The sequence below is a fragment of the Myxine glutinosa genome, chromosome 2 (assembly GCF_964187855.1).
Source record: "Myxine glutinosa chromosome 2, kmMyxGlut1.1, whole genome shotgun sequence".
Taxonomy (NCBI): domain Eukaryota; kingdom Metazoa; phylum Chordata; class Myxini; order Myxiniformes; family Myxinidae; genus Myxine; species Myxine glutinosa.
The window spans coordinates 143,753,550-143,778,064 of record NC_136262.1 but is presented as its reverse complement, the minus strand read 5'-3'; the positions used below and the strand labels follow the sequence as shown (position 1 = coordinate 143,778,064).

At 47.9% G+C, this 24,515-nt stretch overlaps 1 protein-coding gene across 1 annotated transcript in view; it reads right to left on the bottom strand.

The window, feature by feature from the left end:
• LOC137421193 (actin-binding LIM protein 1) overlaps positions 1-17,312 on the bottom strand; it is a 488,353-nt gene extending 471,041 nt beyond the window's left edge. Inside the window, exon 1 of the mRNA XM_078771775.1 lies at positions 17,172-17,312. Coding sequence (XP_078627901.1) covers positions 17,172-17,178 — 7 coding nt within the window. The 5' untranslated portion in view covers positions 17,179-17,312. The remainder of the gene's footprint in view (positions 1-17,171) is intronic.
• Between the last annotated feature and the right edge of the window lie 7,203 nt (positions 17,313-24,515).

The window sequence follows — 24,515 nt, the reverse complement described above, 5'->3', positions numbered from 1 at the left end:
TCATCTGGACTGGTCTCCCATCTCTACCGCCTCTGACATCAGCTCATCCTGGGAATTCTTTCAAAGTAAATTGCTCTCTCTCATGCACAGATTTATCCCATCTCGTCTTCAGTTGTCATACCCTTCCTCCCGTCCATGGTACACGGAATCTTGTGGTGAGGCTGTTGCCCTGAAACAACTTGCTTTCGTCTCCTGGAAAGCAAATCCAACGGAAGGAAATCTCATTTCCTTTCACAAAGCCCGAAACAAGTGTGTGTCCACCCTCAGGAGAGCCAGGAAACAATATCTCACCGTTCTCAAGACCGAACTCTCTTATCTGTCTCCCTCTTCCAAATCCTGGTGGCGTCTGGTCAAATCTGTTTCTGGTGTTTGTTCCCCCTCCATCCCCTCCCTCACCTCAAACGGCTTAACGGCTGACTCCGCACGTGAAAAAGCTGAATGCCTCAACTCTGTGTTTGCCTCTAAATCTTGTGTCCCAAACCCATCCCTCTCTGTACCAACCGTACCCAGTCGTACCCAGCTGCTCCTGGACTCTGTGTCCTTTCCTCCTGACAAGGTGGAAAAGTTTCTGTCAACCCTCGACTCTGATTCTGCAACTGGTCCTGACGGCATCAGCCCACGGGTCCTAAAATCATGTGCTTCCGCTCTTTCACTCCCTCTTTCTGTTCTCTTCACCCTCTCTTTTGCTCAAGGTCATGTGCCATCTGCTTGGAAATCAGCCAACATCACCGCTTTGCACAAAAAAGGTGCAAAAACAGATCCCAGCAACTACAGACCAATCAGCCTTCTCCCAATTATCAGCAAAGTCATTGAATCCATCATTGCTTCAGATATGAAATCTTTCCTCTTCTCCAATGGCTTGATCTCCGATCATCAATTTGGTTTCAGACCTGGTCACTCTACTCTGGGCATGCTGCTTCTGCTTTCTCAACAATGGATGGAGGTCCTCAACGCCAAACAGGAAATTAGAGCCGTCTCCCTTGACATTTCACGTGCCTTCGATATGGTCTGGCACCCTGCTCTGCTCACCAAACTCTCCTCCTTTGGTATCCATGGAAATCTCCATGCATTGCTGGCGGACGTCCTCTCTGGTCGTAGTCAACGTGTGGCCCTGAATGGGTTTCTCTCATCTCCTCTTCCTGTTCAGGCTAGAGTTCCCCAAGGTAGTGTTCTGGGCCCTGTGCTTTTTCTGGTCTTCATCAATGATCTCTCTGACTCTCTTGAAAATCCTCTCTATCTCTTTGCTGACGACTCTACTCTCTGTCGCTCCATTCCTCATCCCTCAGATCGGCAGTCTGCAGCCTCCTCACTCTCTGCAGACCTGGACAAAATCACAGACTGGGCAAACAAATGGAACATGTCTTTCAATCCTGATAAATCTCACACTCTTACGATGTCTCTCTGAAAAGACCGACTGGAAAACCCTCCCATCCACTTTCTGAATAATCCTCTCCAAGAAGTTCTGTCACTCAAGCTTTTGGGTCTCACTATTTGCCATGATCTTTCCTGGGAAAACCACATTTCAAATCTGGCCCTCCAAAGCCAGTCGCCGACTGGGCATCCTCCGTCGTGCGAAGTCCTTCCTTGGCACACCTGAGCTCCTCACCACATACAAGGCTTTCATCCGCAGCTCTATGGAATACTGCTCTCCCCTCTGGTCTGGTGCTCCTGCCTCACACATAGCCCGTCTTCACGCTGTTGAAACCAAAGTGTTCAGAATGATTGGAATCTCCCGCGATGAAGCTAACTCCAAGGGCCTTTCACTCACTCACCGCAGGCAGGTTGGTGGTCTTTCCGTTTTCTACCGACTCCTCTCTGGCCTTGCCCCCCCAGCCCTCTCTGGGCTCTGTCCCCCAAATATTTATACAGGTCGCACAAGATCTGCCTGCAACCCTCTTATGGTTAAACTGCCAAAATCAAGACTTTCTGCTCACCTTCACTCCTTCATTCCTCTTTTCTCCTGCCTCTGGAACAAACTCCCTCACTCTCTTCAATCCCACTCCACCCTCCAGGTCTTTAAAACAGCTGTTCACCACCATCTCTTATCCTCCCCCATCCAAAACCTTGATCTTTTCTACCCCCGCTAATTTCGGTCCCCTTGTGTTTTATACTTCTCCCACCCCCCCCCCCCCCTTCCCACGCCTCCTGCCCCCAAGCCTTCTTCCTCCCACACTTCTCCCTGCTCTCAAATGTTGTGGTTGTGTGCTTCCCCTTCTCTCCCCATCTTGTCTTCCGCTCCCTCTTTTTGTATATTTTGTTTGTCTGGTTGATTTGTTTGTGAAATAAATGTTAGCTCTTTCACGAGCCTCGATTCAGTATACAAGCAAAAAAAAAAAATAAAAAAATTAAAAAAAAGGTCCCAAGGCTGCCAGAGTGAGGTCCCAAGGCTGCCGGAGTGAGGTCTCAAGGCTGCCGTAGAGAGGTCCCAAGGCTGCCGGAGTGAGGTCCCAAGTCTGCCGGAGTGAGGTCCCAAGGCTGCCGGAGTGAGGTCCCAAGGCTGCCGGAGTGAGGTCCCGAGGTTGCCGAAGTGAGGTCCCGAGGCTGCCGGAGTGAGGTCCCTAGGCTGCCGGAGTGAGGTCCCTAGGCTGCCGGAGTGAGGTCCCGAGGCTGCCGGAGTTAGGTCCCGAGGCTGCCGGAGTGAGGTCCCGAGGCTGCCGGAGTGAGGTCCCGAGGCTGCCGGAGTGAGGTCCCGAGGCTGCCGGAGTGAGGTCCCAAGAATGCCGGAGTGAGGTCCCAAGACTGCCGGAGTGAGGTCCCAAGACTGCCGGAGTGAGGTCCCAAGGCTGCCGGAGTGAGGTCCCAAGGCTGCCGGAGTGAGGTCCCAAGGCTGCCGGAGTGAGGTCCCAAGGCTGCCGGAGTGAGGTCCCAAGGCTGCCGGAGTGAGGTCCCAAGGCTGCCGGAGTGAGGTCCCAAGGCTGCCGGAGTGAGGTCCCAGGGCTGCCGGAGTGAGGTCCCAGGGCTGCCGGAGTGAGGTCCCAAGGCTGCCCTCGATGACAAGGTCCCTCGATGACTTCCTGTCCCACTGACCTCCGATCTCTCAGTTCAAAGGTCATTCGCCCTTGGCAAACGCCACCCCAAAGTCACGCCACAATACTGAGGCGACTGGGCCTAGGCTGTCGGTCACAAGCAAGTACCATGGAAGGAGGTCTTTCTGTCACCACCGGTTCTGGTTTCCAGGGAAGCGTCTCTCCGTCCTCAGTCCTTCGTCATCCGAGGTGTCACAAATTCACCTCTCCGAAATGGCAGGCAGTCAGCTCCGTGCTCTTCGTGGCTGTTTCCTCAGGTAGGGTTGAATGGACTTTGCAAAATATTTCTTTCACTGTGCATATCATGTGAACACAGAAACACACATGATCCACACACAAAGACAGAACAGGCCCCAAAACCCAAGTTCCAAAATTCAAGAACAAAACTCAGGCCGCCACCATCTCCGGTGTGCTACCCTCGTACTGCAGCCATTCACAGAAATTGAAAATGGCGGGTCTCACCACGAGGTCAAACTCTGAGGGGAAGAAGAGGTCACAGACTGTAGCCGTAACAATACTCTGAGTCTGGGAGAGTGGGAGGTCGGTGATCCAAACCATGGCCGAGTCATACCAACGACTATTAGAAAATGGTCCGTGCTGCTTCCTTGCTTGACGCTTGGTATTTAGAAGGACAGAGCATGGATGGACATCGCTAGGAAGGCAATGGCAAACCATCTGGTATACCCCTTGCCAAGAAACTGCTGTGGCAGCACCTGAGCTCTATAAAGAGTTGGGGACATCAAAATGAAATAAATAGCACCGCAAAGCGGGCGTAACCCCTCAGCCCATGCACGGCGGAAAGCAATTTCAAGATGGCTGCCGTGGCGGCCATATTGAAAATCGTAGCGCGCCCATTTTCGAAAGGAACCTTCCTCTACTCAACCCCAACACACACTGCAAAAATGGATTTAATCAGACAAGCCGTTCTCCTTGAAATTGACGGAAACCAATTTCAAGATGGCTGCCGTGGCACCCATATTGAAAATCGCAGCGCGCCCATTTTCGAAAGGAACCTTCCTATACTCAACCCCAACACACACTGCAAAAATGGATTTAATCGGACAAGCCGTTCTCCTTGAAATTGACGGAAACCAAAAGTTGACGGACGCCCGGACGACTATACCACTTAGCCCAATTTGGGCTGAGGGGCGAAAACCTCTTTCTGGTCAAGGTCGGCAGACATTTGCATTCGCAGACTCGTGAAGATCTAATGATTGGAAACAGCAGAATTTTGATACAGGTATGATAACCACCTGGGAAGGAAGGAGGAAATGACGTTTCGGATGTCAACCCTTTGTTAAAGAAAAAGAGGAAGAAGAGGAAGCATGCATGCAATGACTTATTTACTCTACTTGATGATGTATAAATGACCCCTTTATTTATGGAAGCCTCCTCACAGCAAAAGGAAAATTGTATTTTAACTTTTTCTCTGGATTCACACAAAATAATTTGTCAGCCCAATAAGGGAACTGAAATAGTTTATTGTTTTTCACCAGCAAGTATCTCTACTTCCATGTTCATAGTATCTGTTCTTGTTAATAGCATGGGTGACGTCCACCCACAGAATGGGCCAACTTGGTCTTCATCTCCTTTTCTTCTTTTCCCGTTTCGGACATTTCGCTGCTGAATTTTCATCTTTGCTGGGGAGTGTGACTGTGCAGCTGATGCAGTGCCCCCGGCAGTTGTGGTAATGAAATTGTAAATAGTTCACTTTGCCAGAGATAACTTGCCCTAAGACAAATATCCACCTGCTAATGCCAACAGATGGGTCCCCAGCTTAAAGGTCTACCTGAGGAACGTTGCATTTTGTGATGCAACGGCCATAGTCGGGTCAGGAATTGATCGAAGGTGTGGCAACCCAAAGGTAAGTGTGCCAAAAGGTCAAAACAAGGTCAAAAATACATCTCTCCCAATACAAGGTGTCCATTTGGCACACAACAGGTAATGTAGAGCAAGAAAGAGGTAATTTGTACAAATCTGGATCAGGTTAGCACATACACTGTATGTAGGTACCTGTACATACCTGCAACATACAAATATTATGTTCAGGTTGGCTTGTTGAGAATATGGCTGGGATAACCAGACTCAAATCCTATATAGGGTATTCATTTGACCATTGTCTCGTTAAGTGTAAAAGTACACTCGGATCTTCTCATGTCTACTCGTAACATTGTATGCACAAGGTGCTCCATGACAGTTTTAGACAAGGTAAAAAAATAATATATTGAAACATTTTTTTATAACAGAAGGGATTGTGGTGGGGATGGGGAAACAAAGATAAATACCCACAATGGCTGGGACTTTCCCAGTGTTAAAAGGAAACTCAGACAAAGGAAAGAACCACTGTGTTTAAAACAGCACTGATTGCTGCCTCCAAGTATCAAACTCCTCCAAAAACAACATGGCTGTGAGTGAGATACAGGATAAGAACGTCAATTGTTATATGCTCAAAAAGGAGGATGGACCTATCAAAAACGGTTGATGGGATTGAATGGAATTTGATAAGACAGGACGTATGTACCGGGCACACACTGCCCACCAACACACCATTCTGGTAAAACTCCCAAAATCCAGGATCACTGCTCACTTCCACTAACTTGTTCCTCTTTTTTTCCAAACTGTGGAACCAAATTCCACATCCTCTTCAATCTCACTCTTCCATCCAGATCATGAAAAACAGTTGTTTCACCACCATCTCAGATCATCCCCCATCCAAAACCATGATCTTTTCTACCTGTGTTAACTTTAACCAAGCACACCTCTTTGAAAGTTAACTGTTTTTCCTTCTGGAGAATTTGCTTCGGCATCAATGTTATGTCCACCCCTTATCCACCTTCCGCCTCCCCATGTCCTCATTCCTACTCATATCCCTTATATTCGAAGTATCGCTCTATCTTGTCCCTCAACCATGATGTTATGTTTCCACTTCTCCTGCTGCTGCTCATTTTGTTCTGTTGCATCCTGATCCGTTCCATGTTCTAGATCCTCCAAGAGCCTCAACTCTGTGGATATACATACATATATATAAGCCAAACCAATCCTTCTGAAATTACTTTATTGGAGTGATGACTTCTTATCGGGGTGAAGTGGAAGTTTTCTTAAATTTTGTCAATTATTATCATCTGTAATTTCAGATACCTATGTGAATTTTGGACATCAGCTTCTCGTTTCCAGCAGATGGATTCAGCACGGATGGTTACTTTCAGCCTACAGACACTCATTCATATTTGTACAAGTCATCTCATCCTAACGTCGTACAAGAATTCCATACCATATTCCCAGTTTCTTTGATTGCGACGTATTTGCAGCAATGAGGACACTTCACATGCGGGCACAAGAAATGAGTGATTTTTTTCCCCATTAGAGTGGAGGCCATTATAGCAGCAAAGGAGGGACCAATTCCATAGTAATGCCCATGATTTTGGAATGAGATGTTCGACGAGCACATATGGGTGTGATGTTCTTATGTCTACATACTTTTGGCCATGTAGTGTATATACATATACATTATACATATATACACACACACACACACACACACACACACACACACACACACACACACACACACACACAGACATATATATATATATATATATATATATATATATATATATATATATATATATACACACACACACATCTATTATATAAGAGAGATGTTGGTCTGTGTGTGTGTCTGTGTGTCGCCATTTTTCTCACAGTTGACAACGGATCTTCATTAAACTTTCAGAGGTTCATCAGTGGGTGGCTGGGAGTGTTTTAGGCAAAAAAAACCCAAAATTTCGTTTTTGGAATTTTTTGGGTTTTTTTATTTGTGGAAAACTCCTTCCCCCCTCTTCCCCTCCCTTTCTCCTCCCCCTCCATCCCCCTTCCCCATCGTTTTTATGGAGTTAAAAAAAAAAATTGCTCGATAGTGCCTAAGCCTTTTAAAATTAATGACAGTTATATACAAGTACACATTCGCATAAATAAATACAAAACAATCACCAGACATTTGAACACATATAAATCAAACAATTCCGGAAGTGTACGAAGTTGGTAATTCGGCTTCTTCTTCTTCCTGATTGGCATCACACTTAACTCAGAAACATGATGAACAGCACATTCACCCACCAGCATATATATGAACCCCCTTCCTCTCCTGCCTCCCCCCGCTCCCCTCTCTTCCCCCCCTCCCCTCCCCTTCCCCCTTCCCCCCCTTTCCACCTCCCCTCCCCTTCCCCCGCTCCCCTCCCCCTCCCCCCTCCTCTTCACTCATTAAATAATTCCCATCCCTTACCACAACGACTTTGGGAAACAGGCAGGAAGCCAGATCGGGGCACCGCCGCATGGTTCACAGCCAGCCACACCACCAGCTGGTCTAGCACGAGCCTCGTGGCAGGCTATAGCCATGCCCAGGAGGACTGTTGATTGGCCAGGGGGAGGGGCGAGCAACACCACAGGACGGGAAGCACTTGGCCAATGACAGGGCACCAGTGCAATAGAACCTTCGAGAGGTCGAGAGACGAGGCTCTGGTTGGGGCAGAGCAAGAATTGACATCACAGGCAAGGTGACAAAAGGGCTCGCTGGACGACATTTTGCCTCTCTTCGCGCTGGACCCCCTTTGAGTTGGAGATCGTCATTCGCCCTTCTTTTTGCCTCTGCACTGGACGACATTTTCTCTCTTGGTCTCTTCCATTTCCCTCTCTGAGCTTGGAGCGGTGCTCGACCCTTCGCGGTGCTGTTGGTGCTGGGAGCGAGTGTTGGTGCTGTGAGCGGGGGGGGGGGGGGACCTCGTGTGCGGTCGACTAGGAGATTGGAGCGGAGCGGGTCGCTTGGGGCCTGGCTGAGCGCGCGAGCGAGGCGGGCTGATGGAGCCGCGTTGGACGACGGACACACAGAATACAGACAGATAAGGCCGCACCCCACATTTCACAAGTACATGACGATTTCTTATATTAATTCATTTTCCTTTGTCTCGTTTCTGAAGTGAGGTGTGCGGGATCCCGATTTAGGACCTTTATTTATCATCGCGTTTCCCTGTTCCGACCTTTATTTAAAATAAACCCTTGTATTATTTTCTTTTCCCTTCAAATCTTGTGTTCATTTGAGTTAATCCCCTGCAGGATCGGAGCTGCAGTCGGATCGCTATAGCTAAGCGCTTCCGCTGTTCTTCTTCACTTCTGCCCTCCCATGCTTTTATAGCCGAATCCGTATTCGATCGTCGCCTCCATTAAAGCCGTTTGAGCCATCCGCGAGCCCTGGTATTAACCTGAAGGGTTCGCGCGACAATATATTGACGTAATTTTCTAGACCCTTGTGGACATGGAACATATGAAGGCCCTTAGTGACCTCGAGGTCCAATGGAATGCCGCTGGTGATGCGTAAATTGGATGGGCTCACCATTTCAATCAAAATGATATCTAGATATTGACATTCGGTTGAGTAGTTCCTGGGATTGAAAGGGTTGACCATTTAAGGGCCTGTTCCTCAGTCCCTGGCCTTTTTTTAAATTTTATCCCAACCACCATGCTACCGAGCTTCTCCCTCCAAGCACCCATCCTTGAATCCATCTGACCCTCCAACCCCAGATTTCACTCCAATCCATGTCTCAGCTAGGACAAAAAACAGTTCACAACACTCATAAGATGGCACTCATTATGGCGTCATAGTCGAGTTGGCCTGACTATATACATTGCACTGTGTATTGTATTGTGAGTTGTGATGTCATAGCACTGTGCGAATCTACTTGAGTACCAGCACACAACGGTAAACTCTTGTATAAGCTGCAAGGAGAATGAAAGATAACCTTGGAGACCCTATAAGGTCTAAGCTAGCAGAATAGATAGCCAGCTTTAGGTAATGTGGAGTGCTCTACAGTGTCATACACCACCAGCAGGGACTGTCAATGAGAGGTAACAATGAACTAACAGACCCAATTATTCAACAATATATGCAACATTTAAAAAATGAGTGATCGGGTTCCTTGCAACTTGTGCTGCTCAAATCATTAAAGTTGAAGAAAATTTCCCTGGAATTCAAGTTCCTGTCGACGTTTAATCGCTAAAAGCCACTACTGGCTGGGACAGCACTGTATCATAGGTGTCTTTGAAACATCAAGGTGCCTTCCCATGCTGGGTTCAATAAGTTTTACAAAACGCAACAGTCTGCCTTAATGCTTGGACACCAACTCCACGGATTCAGCAGACAAAGGCGGGAAGGGAAAGAAAAATAGACAGCACCCGCAATTCCCATTGGGAAAGGAACCAAGAGGAAAGCAGTGAAGCTGGAAATGGAAGCACTGTGATTAACAACATCATATTCCTGGCATGGTTCAACTGTCGTGGAGATGATGGATATCTCCAACCGTTCAAGGAACAAAACACAATCTCGTTCTGTGATGTGTCCAGTGTAGAGCAAGGTGAATGAGGGATTCGTGGCAACAGCAGCTGCTGTTGGAGTGTAACCACCGGAAGCAGAGAAACCTCACTTTCAACATGGGACTTTCGAAATGACTTGGGAATGCTAAGGTGGTCTTTCTGGCATGTGCTGGGTGCATTTTCAGTGATTCACTTCCGCTGGCTGGGGCACTTTTAACCTGGGCATCTTAAACCTGTCGTTGCCAGCGTGAAATCTGTAATTCAAATAGTCTTCTATATAACCCTATTTGTGAACGTCTGTTTGTTCGGTTGTGTCTCATGGACAGCATAAGGAGGTGACTTAGAGTGGAAAGAGGAGGTTCATGGGGGTTAACCTTACACGACAAAAAACATGGGCGCATCAGATTTAACCTATGGGTGTGTTCAAGGGGCGTGGCAGCAATACGTGCCCAAGGGGCATGGCAGTAATACGTGCCCAATGGGCGTGGCAGCAATACGTGCCCAAGGGGCGTGGCAGCAAGACGGGTTCAAGGGGCGTGGCAGCAATACGTGCCCAAGGGGCGTCGCTGCAAGACTTGCCCAAGGGGCATGGCAGCAAGACGTGCCCAAAGGGCGTGGCAGCAAGACGTGCCCAAGGGGCGTGGCAGCAAGACGTGCCCAAGGGGCGTGGCAGCAAGACGTGCCCAAGGGGCGTGGCAGCAAGACGTGCCCAAGGGGCGTGGCAGCAAGACTTGCCCAAGGGGCGTGGCAGCAAGACGTGCCCAAGGGGCGTGGCAGTAATACGTGCCCAATGGGTGTGGCAGCAATACGTGCCCAAGGGGCGTGGCAGCAAGACGGGTTCAAGGGGCGTGGCAGCAATACGTGCCCAAGGGGCGTCACTGCAAGACTTGCCCAAGGGGCATGGCAGCAAGATGTGCCCAAAGGGCGTGGCAGCAAGACGTGCCCAAGGGGCGTGGCAGCAATACGTGCCCAAGGGGCGTCGCTGCAAGACTTGCCCAAGGGGCATGGCAGCAAGACGTGCCCAAAGGACGTGGCAGCAAGACGTGCCCAAGGGGCGTGGCAGCAAGACGTGCCCAAGGGGCGTGGCAGCAAGACGTGCCCAAGGGGCGTGGCAGCAAGACTTGCCCAAGGGGCGTGGCAGCAAGACGTGCCCAAGGGGCGTGGCAGTAATATGTGCCCAATGGGCGTGGCAGCAATACGTGCCCAAGGGGCGTGGCAGCAAGACGGGTTCAAGGGGCGTGGCAGCAATACGTGCCCAAGGGGCGTCGCTGCAAGACTTGCTCAAGGGGCGTGGCAGCAAGACGTGCCCAAAGGGCGTGGCAGCAAGACGTGCCCAAGGGGCGTGGCAGCAAGACGTGCCGAAGGGGCGTGGCAGCAATACGTGCCCAAGGGGCGTCGCAGCAAGACTTGACCAAAGGGGCATGGCAGCAAGACGTGCCCAAGGGGTGTGGCAGCAAGATGTGCCCAAGGGGCGTGGCAGCAAGACGTGCCCAAGGGGCGTGGTAGCAAGACGTGCCCAAGGGGCCTGGCAGCAAGACGTGCCCAAGGGGCATGGCAGCAAGACGTGCCCAAGAGGCGTGGCAGCAATACGGGCCCAAGGGGCGTGGCAGCAATACGTGCCCAAGGGGCGTGGCAGCAATACGTGCCCAAGGGGCGTGGCAGCAAGACGTGCTCAAGGAGCGTGGCAGCAATACGTGCCCAAGAGGCATGGCAGCAAGACTTGCCCAAGGGACGTGGCAGCAAGACTTGCCCAAGGGGCGTGGCAGCAAGATGTGCCCAAGGAGCGTGGCAGCAAGACGTGCCCAAGGGGCGTGGCAGCAAGACGTGCCCAAGGGGCGTGGCAGCAAGACGTGCCCAAGGGGCGTGGCAGCAAGACGTGCCCAAGTGGCGTGGCAGCAAGACGTGCCCAAGGGGCGTGGTAGCAAGACGTGCCCAAGGGGCGTGGTAGCAAGACGTGCCCAAGGGGCGTGGCAGCAAGACGTGCCCAAGGGGCGTGGTAGCAAGACGTGCCCAAGGGCATGGCAGCAAGACGTGCCCAAGGGGAGTGGTAGCAAGACGTGCCCAAGGGCGGTGGCAGCAAGACGTGCCCATGGGGCGTGGCAGCAAGACGTGCCCAAGGGGCGTGGTAGCAAGACGTGCCCAAGGGGCGTGGTAGCAAGACGTGCCCAAGGGGCGTGGCAGCAAGACGTGCCCAAGGGGCATGGTAGCAAGACGTGCCCAAGGGGCGAGGTTGCAAGACGTGCCCAAGGGGCGTGGTAGCAAGACGTGCCCAAGGGGCGTGGCAGCAAGACGTGCCCAAGGGGCGTGGCAGCAAGACGTGCCCAAGGAGCGTGGCAGCAATACGTGCCCAAGGGGCGTGGCAGCAAGATGGGTTCAAGGGGCGTGGCAGCAATACGTGCCCAAGGGGCGTCGCAGCAAGACTTGCCCAAGGGATATGGCAGCAAGACGTGCCCAAGGGGCGTGGCAGCAAGACGTGCCCAAGGGGCGTGGCAGCAAGACGTGCCCAAGGGGCGTGGCAGCAATACGGGCCCAAGGGGCGTGGCAGCAATACGTGCCCAAGGGGCGTGGCAGCAAGACGTGCTCAAGGGGCGTGGCAGCAATACGTGCCCAAGGGGCATGGCAGCAAGACTTGCCCAAGGGGCGTGGCAGCAAGACTTGCCCAAGGGGCATGGCAGCAAGACGTGCCCAAGGAGCATGGCAGCAAGACGTGCCCAAGGGGCGTGGCAGCAAGACGTGCCCAAGGGGCGTGGCAGCAAGACGTGCCCAAGTGGCGTGGCAGCAAGACGTGCCCAAGGGGCGTGGCAGAAAGACGTGCCCAAGGGGCGTGGCAGCAATACGTGCCCAAGGGGCATGGTAGCAATACGTGCCCAAGGGGCGTGGCTTCCTCTGACTATAAAGAGCCCACTACACACATGTGACTGACTATTTATTTTCCAGGCAACGCCGATAACTCTGCTAGTTTACACATAATTTCAGCATTTGAAATGGAGTGGCAATGTCAAGATGATTAACCGTAATTGTTGTATTCCTGTTGGCAAATCCTAAACAAAAAATATAGGAAATATGAGAAATATCCATGGATGAGACATGTCGAATTCCTACCATTTCCTGTTGATACAAGTGAGGCAACACACACACACACACACACACACACACACACACACACACACACTCACTGACCCTTCGCCTGGCCCTGGATCCACTGAGCAACCTTATTAATGAGGAAGGACATTGATATACCCTGACATCAAATAAGAGAACATCCAAAGAGACAAAAAAGGTGACGCATCTACTTTACATGGATGACTTAAAACTCTTTGCATCAAACGACAAAAAATTGGCAGAACACAAATTAGAGAAACAATACTCTGCCAAATGGAATTTGGCCTGGATAAGTGTGCCAAGTGCACATTCATACAAGGTAGACCAACAAAGAGTTAGAAAACAAAGCATCATACAAACACCTCGGAGTAGAAGAGCGCCACCAGGTATGTCACAAACAAATGCGTAAAACAATTACCAAAGAACACCTACTGTACATAGAACAAAGCTGATCCTGAAAACATACCTAGATGTCCAAGAAATAGAATCAAAGCCATAAACCAGCTCGCAGTACCAGTGTTCCAATATAGCTGCGGAATAATAAACTGGGTCCAATCAAAAATCAACAAGTTAGACATCAAAACAAGAAAACTCTTTACCATCCACAAAATGTTTTACAAAAACCAGTGCATCCCGAGAATGTACCTGCCGAGATGAGAGGGAGGGTGGGAGCGGCCTGATGGAACTCAACCAGGTGCACAGAGCGACGAGTGAAGGACTAGCGGAGGATGTGAAATGCTCAACAGACAATCGTATGCAATTTGTAAACAAACATGAACACAACAAAACTGAAAAGGTACCCCTAACTAACCTTGCAAATAATTTCCAAAAACAGGTGCGAATAGAAGATGCTGCACAAGAAAATGAAACGGCAACAAATACAGCCGCAAAATTTCCAAAAAAGACAAAATAAATATATAAAAAGAAATATCAAGAAATATAAACTAACAACTGGGAGAATGAAAAAAGAGCAGGAAAAAACAAAAATTATTGGACAGAGTGGGAATAGACAAAGAAGGCTCATTGGAATGGCGAAGAAGAGGTCACTCAACTTGGACGGAGAACGAATCATAATAAATGCCCAAAATCAAGGATTACAATTACAATTATACCAATGGATTTAAAAAGATGGTGGGACCGAGCCAGACGGACAAGTGTAAATTCTGCAAGACAGAAACAGAAAGTACTAGTCACCTGCTCTCGGGATGAAAAAAACTATTATCAGAACAACTTTACACACAACAGCACAACAAAGTATGCAAAGTGATTCATTGGAATATCTGTAAAAATTTTAACATCCCAGTACCAGAAAACTCATGGAAACACGAACCAAGGGCAATCATTGAAAATGAGGACGTCATGCTCAGGTACGACCTGATGATTCCATCGAGCGTGAACATAGAAAACAAAGCATTGAGTCCGGACATTGTACTCAGGAACAAAAAGGAAAAGACAGCATTGATGATTGAGATATCAGTACCCAGTGATTTTGGCCTAAACAATGCAGAAATCAAGAAAATGACCAAATACCAGGACCTCAAAAATGAGGTCAAGAGATCTTGGAAGCTGAAGAGCATCGAAATTGTACCAGTGATAATTAGAGCAACAGGAATCATGAAGAAGAACCTCACTGAGATTTTGAAAACTATCCCCGGAAATATTACCACAAATGAATCACATCAGGAGGCAATCTGGGGTTTGGTGATGATTCTGAAAATATCCCTTGGAACAAAACTTTGAAAAAGTTGAACGACTTGGTCCATGAACCGTAATCCCTTACCGAAGAGGAAGTGGATACTTTGGGTCCTGGGAGGACTTTGTTCCACCTCCTGAAACCCACAAATGGAGATAACAACCAACGACACAAATAAGTGATTGCATAAACCTGTCTCCTGCTGTGCAGGGTATGGGATAATCACAGCAAACTTCCAGTCAATTTATTTACGAACCCAAGGTAATTTCTTCACTACAGGTTCACTCTTTCACACCCTCAGACCCCCTTCTTACCCATTTAGATCCTGTTAAAACCCTCTATAACCCTTCACACCCATTTAGATCCTTTTGAGACATATGCACCTCCTTATCCCCCTTTCAGATGTATTTTTGGACAATTTAAAACCCGTTGTACATTTTAGACCACAATTAGGCCCTTTTAAGACCATTAGACACATTAGACCATTATAAGACCCTTTAAACACTTTAGACACCTTACAAAATTGAAAAACATTCCCCCCAAAATCGGTTTTGATTACCTTTTTCATGCAACATTCAAGTCGCATTCAAAACATGGAATGAAGAATCGAAACTGATATCCCAAAGTGACACTGATGTTGAAAATTGAAACAAACCACTGATCTATGAATCATCGAATGGGAAACCAGAATGAAATGCTGTGAGAAATAATGAATGGAAATTGCCGAAAGCAAAGCCATGGGGTAGATAGAGAGAGAGGGGGCAAGTTGGTTGGAAGCTGAAGAACCAATGTGGAGAGGGACAAGTGCCTGGAGGTGGTCGGTTGGTATGCAAAGAACTTCGGTGATCTTCCATCAGGTGGTAGGCCCAAAACGTGCCTAAATCCGTTTCCCAGCAGAGTATTAATAATACTAGCGACGGTGGGCGGGGCTTTAATTGGGAGGCCCAAATGAAAAGGTAAAATATCAGAAATTGAAGGCTTATTTTATTTTAAACGATTCATATAAACATCCGTTGAATCACATCACATGCAAATCATCAAAATCTAAACAGTACATGGCGCACATATTGAAAAAAGATTGAATTCTGCAAAACAGAAGCGGCCACTACACGTCTTTCTCAGTCGCACGTTCATGTGTGAAGAGTGCGTGCCAAGTCTAACACAGAAGCGGCCGCTACACCTGTTTCTCAGTCGCTTTGCACACGCTGCCGTGTTACTTTGGGGCCGCACGTTTATATAGGAAGAGTTCGTCAGGCGTCGATCTACTCTCTCCTGGTACATAGAATTTCAACAAAAGCCACATCACTGTTCATATCGGTAAATATTATTCCATCGTTTGGAAAAATTGAAAAACCTGGAAAAACAATATAGCCTATTTTACTCCAGGGGGTCCTAGGATTACCCACCCAAAATATCGTTGCGATCGGTTCAGCCGTTTTTGCGGAACCTTCGAACGGACAGACGGACGGACGGACATTTGGTGAATTCTTGTAAGATAACTCTCACTCCCAAGGAGTACTTCAGATGTACAACAAGCACGGATTGGAAATCCTCGCTGGTGGAACGGAATGAGGTTGACGATGATACCAGATCCATCCACTGTGATATCTGCTCACTGAATATTTATCATCAGGCAGCAAAATATTTGGTGACCCTCATCTCAGCACACCCTTTTCACATGTATAACTCCAAGGATTATATCCAGAGACATCTCAATTATATTATTGTCAAACATCAATGGTACTATCATTATATTTTTGAGATTACTTTGGTCAGGTGCTCTCCATCCCATGGAAACCCCACCCACCCTACAAACAACTCCCATGGCTTCCCTCGTCCCTCCCCCCGCCCCACCCCTCCACTTTCCACACCCCTTCACAAAACTATAGAATAGATTGAAGACAATAAAGTCACTATAAAGAAACACCCAATAGTAATTAAGGTCTTGCTCGGTCCTGAATTAAGGTCCCGATGTCCCTGCTCTCCATCTTGTCTCCCGCTCCCTCTATCATATGTTTTAAGTTGTATGTGTCAGTTTGTTTTTTTGTGATCAATGTTACCTCTTACACGAGCCTCGATCTTGTATACAAAAAAAAAAAAAAAGGTCTTGATATTGCCAGGCCGTGAGCATGTGCACCTGAACTTTTTCACTTCAAACTTTTGAATCACCGTACTGATGGAATTGCATAGCAAATGGTGACAAAGGCTGAAAAATCAATAGAATGTGGAAGCAAATGTGTAAATTATAACGTGAGAAAAACTGAAATATGGCCAACACCCACACCCACACACACCCACACACACACACACACACACACACACCCACACACACCTGTATATTACCTAGAAAATGTATATTTACATGGTAACTCCAAGGATTATGTAGTGCTGCCTAATACTCTACTTTGGCAACATTCTCGTGTATTTTTAAATCCTCCAACATACAGATGATACTCTACTTTCTATTTATATAATCTTATATAGTGCCAAACATCAAGTCCATACAATAACTTCAAACAATTCTGCAAAAAATTGTTATACAATTAAAAAAAACATGTTTGGCTGTTATAGTTTCTCGTGTGTGTGTGTGTGTGTGTGTGTGTGTGTGTGTGTGTGTGTGTGTTTGTGTGTGTGTGTGTGTGTGTGTGTGGGTGTGTGTTTCATCCTCAACTGGATGGAGTCTTTGAAAGCAGAGGAAGTCACACCCAGATCAGCATAGTACACGCGGAATCGTTTTCGAGCAAAACATGACATCAAGGGTATGTGAGCAGCACTCGAAGAGGTCAAAATGTCGATTATATCTAATCATTTGCACCGAGCTCTCTCTAGAGGTCAATGTCATGGGACGCAAGTCCAAGCCCGTCTGGGCGAGGTTAAAACCACATCACATAAACATGCTGTCCAAAGCAAATGTTAAATAAATTGACCCAAACATGAAGACGCAAGGAAAGACAATCCAGACATTTCACCCTCAGCCATTGCTTTACCTTTCATTGGAGAAGGGGAAAGCTCCGAATGGGCTGGAGATGGGCACAGCCAGGGGGAAACGCCTCTCGCTCGGTGCTACAGACACAGCAGTGAGGCTGCAGAGTTCCGTACGCATCCCGCACACAAAACAGGAGACACCCGAGCGAACCAATGGAACACCCCTCCGAAACACGCAGGGCTGCAGTGCGATGCTCAATGAAACTCATAGCAGCTCCCACGGCACGGGCAAAGGAAGAGTCCATTTGTGCACCTCTGGGGGGTGAGAGAGGGACATGATGAGGGGACGGGGAATTCCATGTGGATGAAGAACTTCATTTCCTTTACTTATGGACCCGAGTTCGGGATGTTGTTTTCAGAGCCTTTGGCCATTGGTACTGTGGAAACAATGTCATGGCAAGGAACGCACTGGGTGGTTTGACGTTGCATTCCCAGTTGTAATCAGTGGAGGAATTTGGAATTTGGCCATGGTGCCAGCACACAATGGCCTCCTCTTTGCCAAGGACAATGTGTGTTTTGTCTACCATCATCAGATGTTAGCAGAGGGTCTCTACCAGAGGGTCTCTACCAGAGGGTCTCCAGCAGAGGGTCCCTACCAGCGGATCTCTTCCAGCGAATCTCTACCAGAGGGTCCCCAGCTTTATGACAATTTGAGAGACGACACACTCACTGTTGTAATAGCCTACCTGTGTAATACCAGGATGGCCCTACCTGTGTAATACCAGGATGGCCCTACCTGTGTAATACCAGGATGGCCCTACCTGTGTAATACCAGGATGGCCCTACCTGTGTAATACCAGGATGGCCCTACATGTGTAATACCAGGATGACTTTGCCTGTGTAATACCAGGATAGCCATACCTGTGTAATAATATCAGGATAGATCTGTGTTAAAATACCAGGATAGACCTGTGTAATACCAGGATGGCCCTACCTGTGTAATACCAGGATGGCCCTACATGTGTAATACCAGGATGACTTTGCCTGTGTAATACCAGGATAGCCATACCTGTGTAATAATATCAGGATAGACCTGTGTTAGAATACCAGGATAGACCTGTGTTAGAATACCAGGATGGCCCTACCTGTGTAATACCAGGATGACTTTGCCTGTGTAATACCAGGATGACTTTGCCTGTGTAATACCAGGATGACTTTGCCTGTGTAATGCCAGGATGACTTTGCCTGTGTAATACCAGGATGACTTTGCCTGTGTAACACCAGGATGACTTTGCCTGTGTAATACCAGGATGACTTTGCCTGTGTAATACCAGGATGACTCTGCCTGTGTAATACCAGGATGACTTTGCCTGTGTAATACTAGGATGACTTTGCCTGTGTAATACTAGGATGACTTTGCCTGTGTAATACCAGGATGACTTTGCCTGTGTAATACCAGGATGACTTTGCCTGTGTAATATGAGGATGACTTTGCCTGTGTAATACGAGGATGACTTTGCCTGTGTAATACCAGGATGACTTTGCCTGTGTAATACCAGGATGACTCTGCCTGTGTAATACCAGGATGACTCTGCCTGTGTAATACCAGGATGACTTTGCCTGTGTAATACCAGGATGACTTTGCCTGTGTAATACCAGGATGACTTTGCCTGTGTAATACCAGGATGACTTTGCCTGTGTAATAGCAGGATGACTTTGCCTGTGTAATACCAGGATGACTTTGCCTGTGTAATACCAGGATGACTTTGCCTGTGTAATACCAGGATGACTTTGCCTGTGTAAAACCAGGATGACTCTGCCTGTGTAAAACCAGGATGACTTTGCCTGTGTAATACCAGGATGACTTTGCCTGTGTAATACCAGGATGACTCTGCCTGTGTAATACCAGGATGACTCTGCCTGTGTAATACCAGGATGACTTTGCCTGTGTAATACCAGGATGACTTTTCCTGTGTAATACCAGGATGACTCTGCCTGTGTAATACCAGGATGACTCTGCCTGTGTAATACCATGATGACTTTGCCTGTGTAATACCAGGATGACTTTGCCTGTGTAATACCAGGATGGCCCTACCTGTGTAATACCAGGATGGCCCTACCTGTGTAATACCAGGATGGCCCTACATGTGTAATACCAGGATGACTTTGCCTGTGTAATACCAGGATAGCCATACCTGTGTAATAATATCAGGATAGATCTGTGTTAGAATACCAGGATAGACCTGTGTAATACCAGGATGGCCCTACCTGTGTAATACCAGGATGGCCCTACATGTGTAATACCAGGATGACTTTGCCTGTGTAATACCAGGATAGCCATACCTGTGTAATAATATCAGGATAGATCTGTGTTAGAATACCAGGATAGACCTGTGTAATACCAGGATGGCCCTACCTGTGTAATACCAGGATGGCCCTACATGTGTAATACCAGGATGACTCTGCCTGTGTAATACCATGATGACTTTGCCTGTGTAATACCAGGATGACTTTGCCTGTGTAATACCAGGATGACTTTGCCTGTGTAATACCAGGATGACGCTGCCTGTGTAATACCAGGATGACTCTGCCAGTGTAATACCAGGATGACTCTGCCCGTGTAATACCAGGATGACTCTGCCTGTGTAATACCAGGATGACTCTGCCTGTGTAACACCAGGATGATTTGCCTGTTGTTACGGATTCGTCACTTCCGTCTTTGTGGTTTTCATCCACTGGAAGCATTTTTTGTTTCATGTACTATTATTGTTACAGTTTGAGTGAAATGGAGATAACTGTCTTCAAAAGTAAAAATTAGTGTTTTAACAGAAAAACGAAATGGATCGGGAGAAACCGGAAGAGGAGGCTGAAGCGGCTCAAGTGAGATCGGGGAAGAAAGGCCGATCTGCTTGGAGGTGTCGAGCGGACGCTGGCGAACGTTGGTGACGAGCGAATATTGGTTTCCACGGGAAAGGGATTCCTGTGACAGAGTCGTTATCGCTGTGGCAGAAAAACCTGCGTGACGGGTTTTTCGGTTGGTTCCGAAAGTGAGTCATTGTGGGAGAGCTGGTACGCTTCCATTATGGGCCCATCCGCCATTTCGCCTCGCACCAGCCATTCCACCGCGCACCAGCCGTTAACCTGGATCACATGTGTGTCGTGGATTTCGTTTGGGAATTCGTGGTTCTCCGCTAGGGAGCCGCTGCTTGTTCATATCAGCGTCATTGTCTGGTGAACTGAAGGTGTGAATTCCCAGTCGCCTTTTGGGTGAACTTTTGCCTGACCGACGTCGGCTCGACCCCACCCAGCGGCTCTTCGGCAGCGTCGACTGTCGGCCGTCCTGGGTTCAGGTCTCAGTACGACCTGGTTTCTTGTGATCACCGGAGCGTGGATCGATTTTGGCCTGGTGCCGGGACAGTGACTTTGGGGGTGTTACATTTCGCCCACGCGGAGTACCGCGAGTTATCAAGTTAAGAAACTGGTGGTACCATCATAGGAATTATATGGTATTTTGTTGTGCAATTGAAGTTATATTGTACCTGTGCAAGTTGTTATTATTGTGCGATATTAATACAATACTTGGTTTTTTGCAACAACTGATTGGTGTGGTTTCACCATTTGTCATTGGCACACATAATAGCACATCTTTCTGCCGTGATGCCTTTCGGGCCTCGGAGGTACACCGTAACCGGGGTTTGGGGAGGAGCACGTAACACTAGGTCATGTTTAAGAGTGTGTTAAAATAACAAAGCAACGCTTACACGTTAGAAAGATCGTGTTTAAAAGTGTGTTAAAATAACAAAGCAACGTTTACACGTTAGCAAGATCATGTTTAAGAGTGTGTTTAAATAACAAAGAAACGTTTGCACATTGGCAAGGGCATGTTTAAGAGTGCATTTAAATAACAAAGAAACTTTTGCATGTTAGCGAGCGCATGTTTAAAAGTGCGTTTAAATAACAATGAAACTTTTGCATGTTAGCAAGGGCATGTGTAAGAGTGCATTTAAATAACAAATACATTTTACACATTGGCGAGGGCATGTAAGAGTGCGTTTAAATAACAAATACACTTTTACATGTTAGCGAAGGCATGTTTAATAGTGTGTTTAATAACGTGAATCAATGTGATAATTCAACGTGAAAATAGAACATGCGTCAACGTGAAAATAGAACATGCATCAACGTGAAAATAGAACATGTGTCAACGTGAAAATAGAACATGTGTCAACGTGAAAATAGAACATGCGTCAACGTGAAAATAGAACATGCATCAACGTGAAAATAGAGCATGCGTCAACGTGAAAATAGAACATGCATCAACGTGAAAATACAACATGTGTCAACGTGAAAATACAACATGTGTCAACGTGAAAATAGAACATGTGTCAACGTGAAAATAGAACATGTGTCAACGTGAAAATAGAACATGTGTCAACGTGAAAATAGAACATGTGTCAACATGAAAATAGAACATGTGTCAACGTGAAAAAAACATCTTCAAAGATTCAAACGGTCGGGTGCTTTTCTCTCGCGCATTGAGCGTCGCGGTGTACCAGTGGATACAGAGTCCGAGGTGATTCCTTTGGTCTCCACGAAGGGTGTAGCGTTTGCAGAGGTTTACGGGGCATCCGAGCCGGCTGGAGCGGCCACGACGATCTCCGGCAGTGGCGGGTCGAACTGTTGTCCTGACTGTGACGATGCTACAGGCTCCATCGACTCACAGTGACGGTAGGTTATGTGGTCCTGATGTCGACGAATTTCGCGGCCGTCCTGCAGGCGAATCACACAGGACAGTGGACCTGGCTTCTCGATGATGTCCCCCGGTAGCCACGTCGCACCTGCACCAAAATTTCGGGCAAACACTGGATCTCCAATGTTGATACATCGACTGTTGGACGTCTTATCGTGCACCAACTTTTGATTAAGCTGGCTCTGATAAACATTTGATGATATGTCTGGTTTGAGATTGTCAAGTGTCGATCTCACGTGTCGTTTCATCAATAACTCAGACGGAGCTGCACCGGTTGTTGATTGTGGTGTGATGCGGTATTTGAACAGGAGACGAGACAGCTTTGTTTCCAGGGTTCCTTCCTGAAGTTTCTGCAATCCGGATTTGATGATTCCCACGGATCGTTCGGCCAAGCCATTTGAAGCCTGGTGATGTGGGCTGACAAACTTATGTTTGATGCCGTTCCGACGTGTGAACTTGGCAAACTCGGTACTGGAAAAGCATGAACCGTTATCACTCACGATCATCCTGGGCAGACCATGAGTGGCGAAACGGCGTCTGAGTCTTTCGATGACAATGGCTGACGTAGTACCACGCGTCACATAGGCATCAATCCATTTTGTGTGCGCGTCCGTAATTATTAGAATCATGCTGCCGTTAATAGGCCCGGCATAATCGAGATGTCGGCGATGCCACGGTTCGCTGGGCCATTCCCAGGGATGCAGTGGCGCTTTCGCAGGTGTATTCCGGGTGCTCTGGCAGGGGTAACAATGTCGAACATGATGTTCGATATCAGCATCAAGATTCGGCCACCACACATAGTTTCTGGCGAGTGACTTCATCTTCACAATCCCGGGGTGACAGTCATGGATTTCATCCATGACCCTGGAACGCAGATTTTTCGGGATCACGACACGACATCCCCAGAGTAGGCAACCATTTTCCACGCTGAGTTCGTTTTTACGTGCTTTAAAAGCCGCATAATCTGGGTCACCCTCAGGTAGCAAATGCCATCCAAGCTGTACAGCCTGGACAGTTCTGGACAGAACGGGGTCTCGTCGAGTATAAGTGCGGATCTGGCCGGAATCGACAGCACAATCTTCCAGATGATCCATCAGTGCGATAATGGATCCTGGTGTAGGCGAATCATCAACGGATTCTGGAAGGGGTAACCGACTCATGGCATCTGCATTTGTGATAGACGAACCGGGCTTATAACATATGGTGTAGCTATAAGCAGCGAGAAACAGGGACCAGTGGATGATCCTGGGCAGTAGTGTGTCAGATGTCGCCTTAGTTGGACCAAACAGACTGATCAGTGGCTTGTGATCAGTGCGAATCGTGAAATGATGTCCAAGAAGGTACTGGCGAAATTTGCTGACGCCGAAAACGATTCCCAATCCTTCCTTGTCAAGTTGGGAATAGTTCTTCTCTGCCGGGGACAACGTTCTGGATGCAAATGCAACAGGTCTTTCTGCACCATCAGGCATCACATGTGATAATACACTCCCCACTCCATACCGACAGGCATCGCATGTCAGCACAAGATCCTTCTCTGGATCAAAATGAACGAGAACATTGGACGATTTGAGCATATCCTTGGAGGTCTGGAATGCTGATTGTTCAGTGGACCCCCAGCTCCAGGAGACTCCTTTCCTCCAAAGCCGATAAAGGGGGCCCAAAACGTCGGTCACATTCGGGATGTAACGACCATAGAACTGAAGCAAACCGAGGTATGACTTCAATTCGGTCACGTCTCGTGGAGCAGGAGCATCCTTGATAGCTCGGACTTTCTCATCTGTCGGGTGTAGACCCTCGGCATCAATCGTATGACCCAGGTACGTGACCGATGGCACCATAAACTTGCACTTGTCTCGACGCAAACATAGGCCAGAGTCCAAAATCTCCCTCAGAACTCTATCCATGTTTTGTAGATGTTCAGCATCCGTACGACCAGTAACCAGAATATCATCCTGGTAACAAACGACATTGTGTTCGGCGGCAAACAAACTGTCCATGACACGTTGATAAATGCCAGGTGCATATTTCACTCCAAAACTGAGTCGGTGGTACCTGTACAACCCACGATGCATGTTGATGGTAAGATACTGTTTCAAATTCTCGTCCAAGCGGAGCTGTAGATAGGCGGACTTGAGATCGAGTTTAGTAAAGGTCTTGCCTCCCGTGAGACAAGCATAGAGGTCTTTGATCCTCGGGATTGGATATTTATCCAATGAAGAACACTTGTTCACGGTCATTTTATAATCTCCACATATGCGGATGGACTGGTCCGATTTTATGACCGGAACGATGGGCGCCGCCCATTCGGCATACTGGATTTGCTCGATGATCCCGAGATTTTCAAGATGATCCAGTTCCTTGTCAATCCACTCCCGCAGCGCGAAAAGGACTGGGCGAGCCCTGCAAAATATAGGATTGGCATCCCGGTCAACACTGAGTTTAGCCGTATGTCCTTTCAAGGTTCCAAGCTCATCCTTGAAGACATCCGGGTACGTATCCAGCACATTTTTGAGTGTGTATGCTGCGGTAGGAGAAACATTGGCTGCCCGGAGTTGATGAATGTGTTACGTGGTCCTCCCGGTGACTACCTGGTCTCGGTGACCCCCGGACCGTGAGAGGAACTCCGCCAGAAAGATCAATGATTTATACGCTTTCG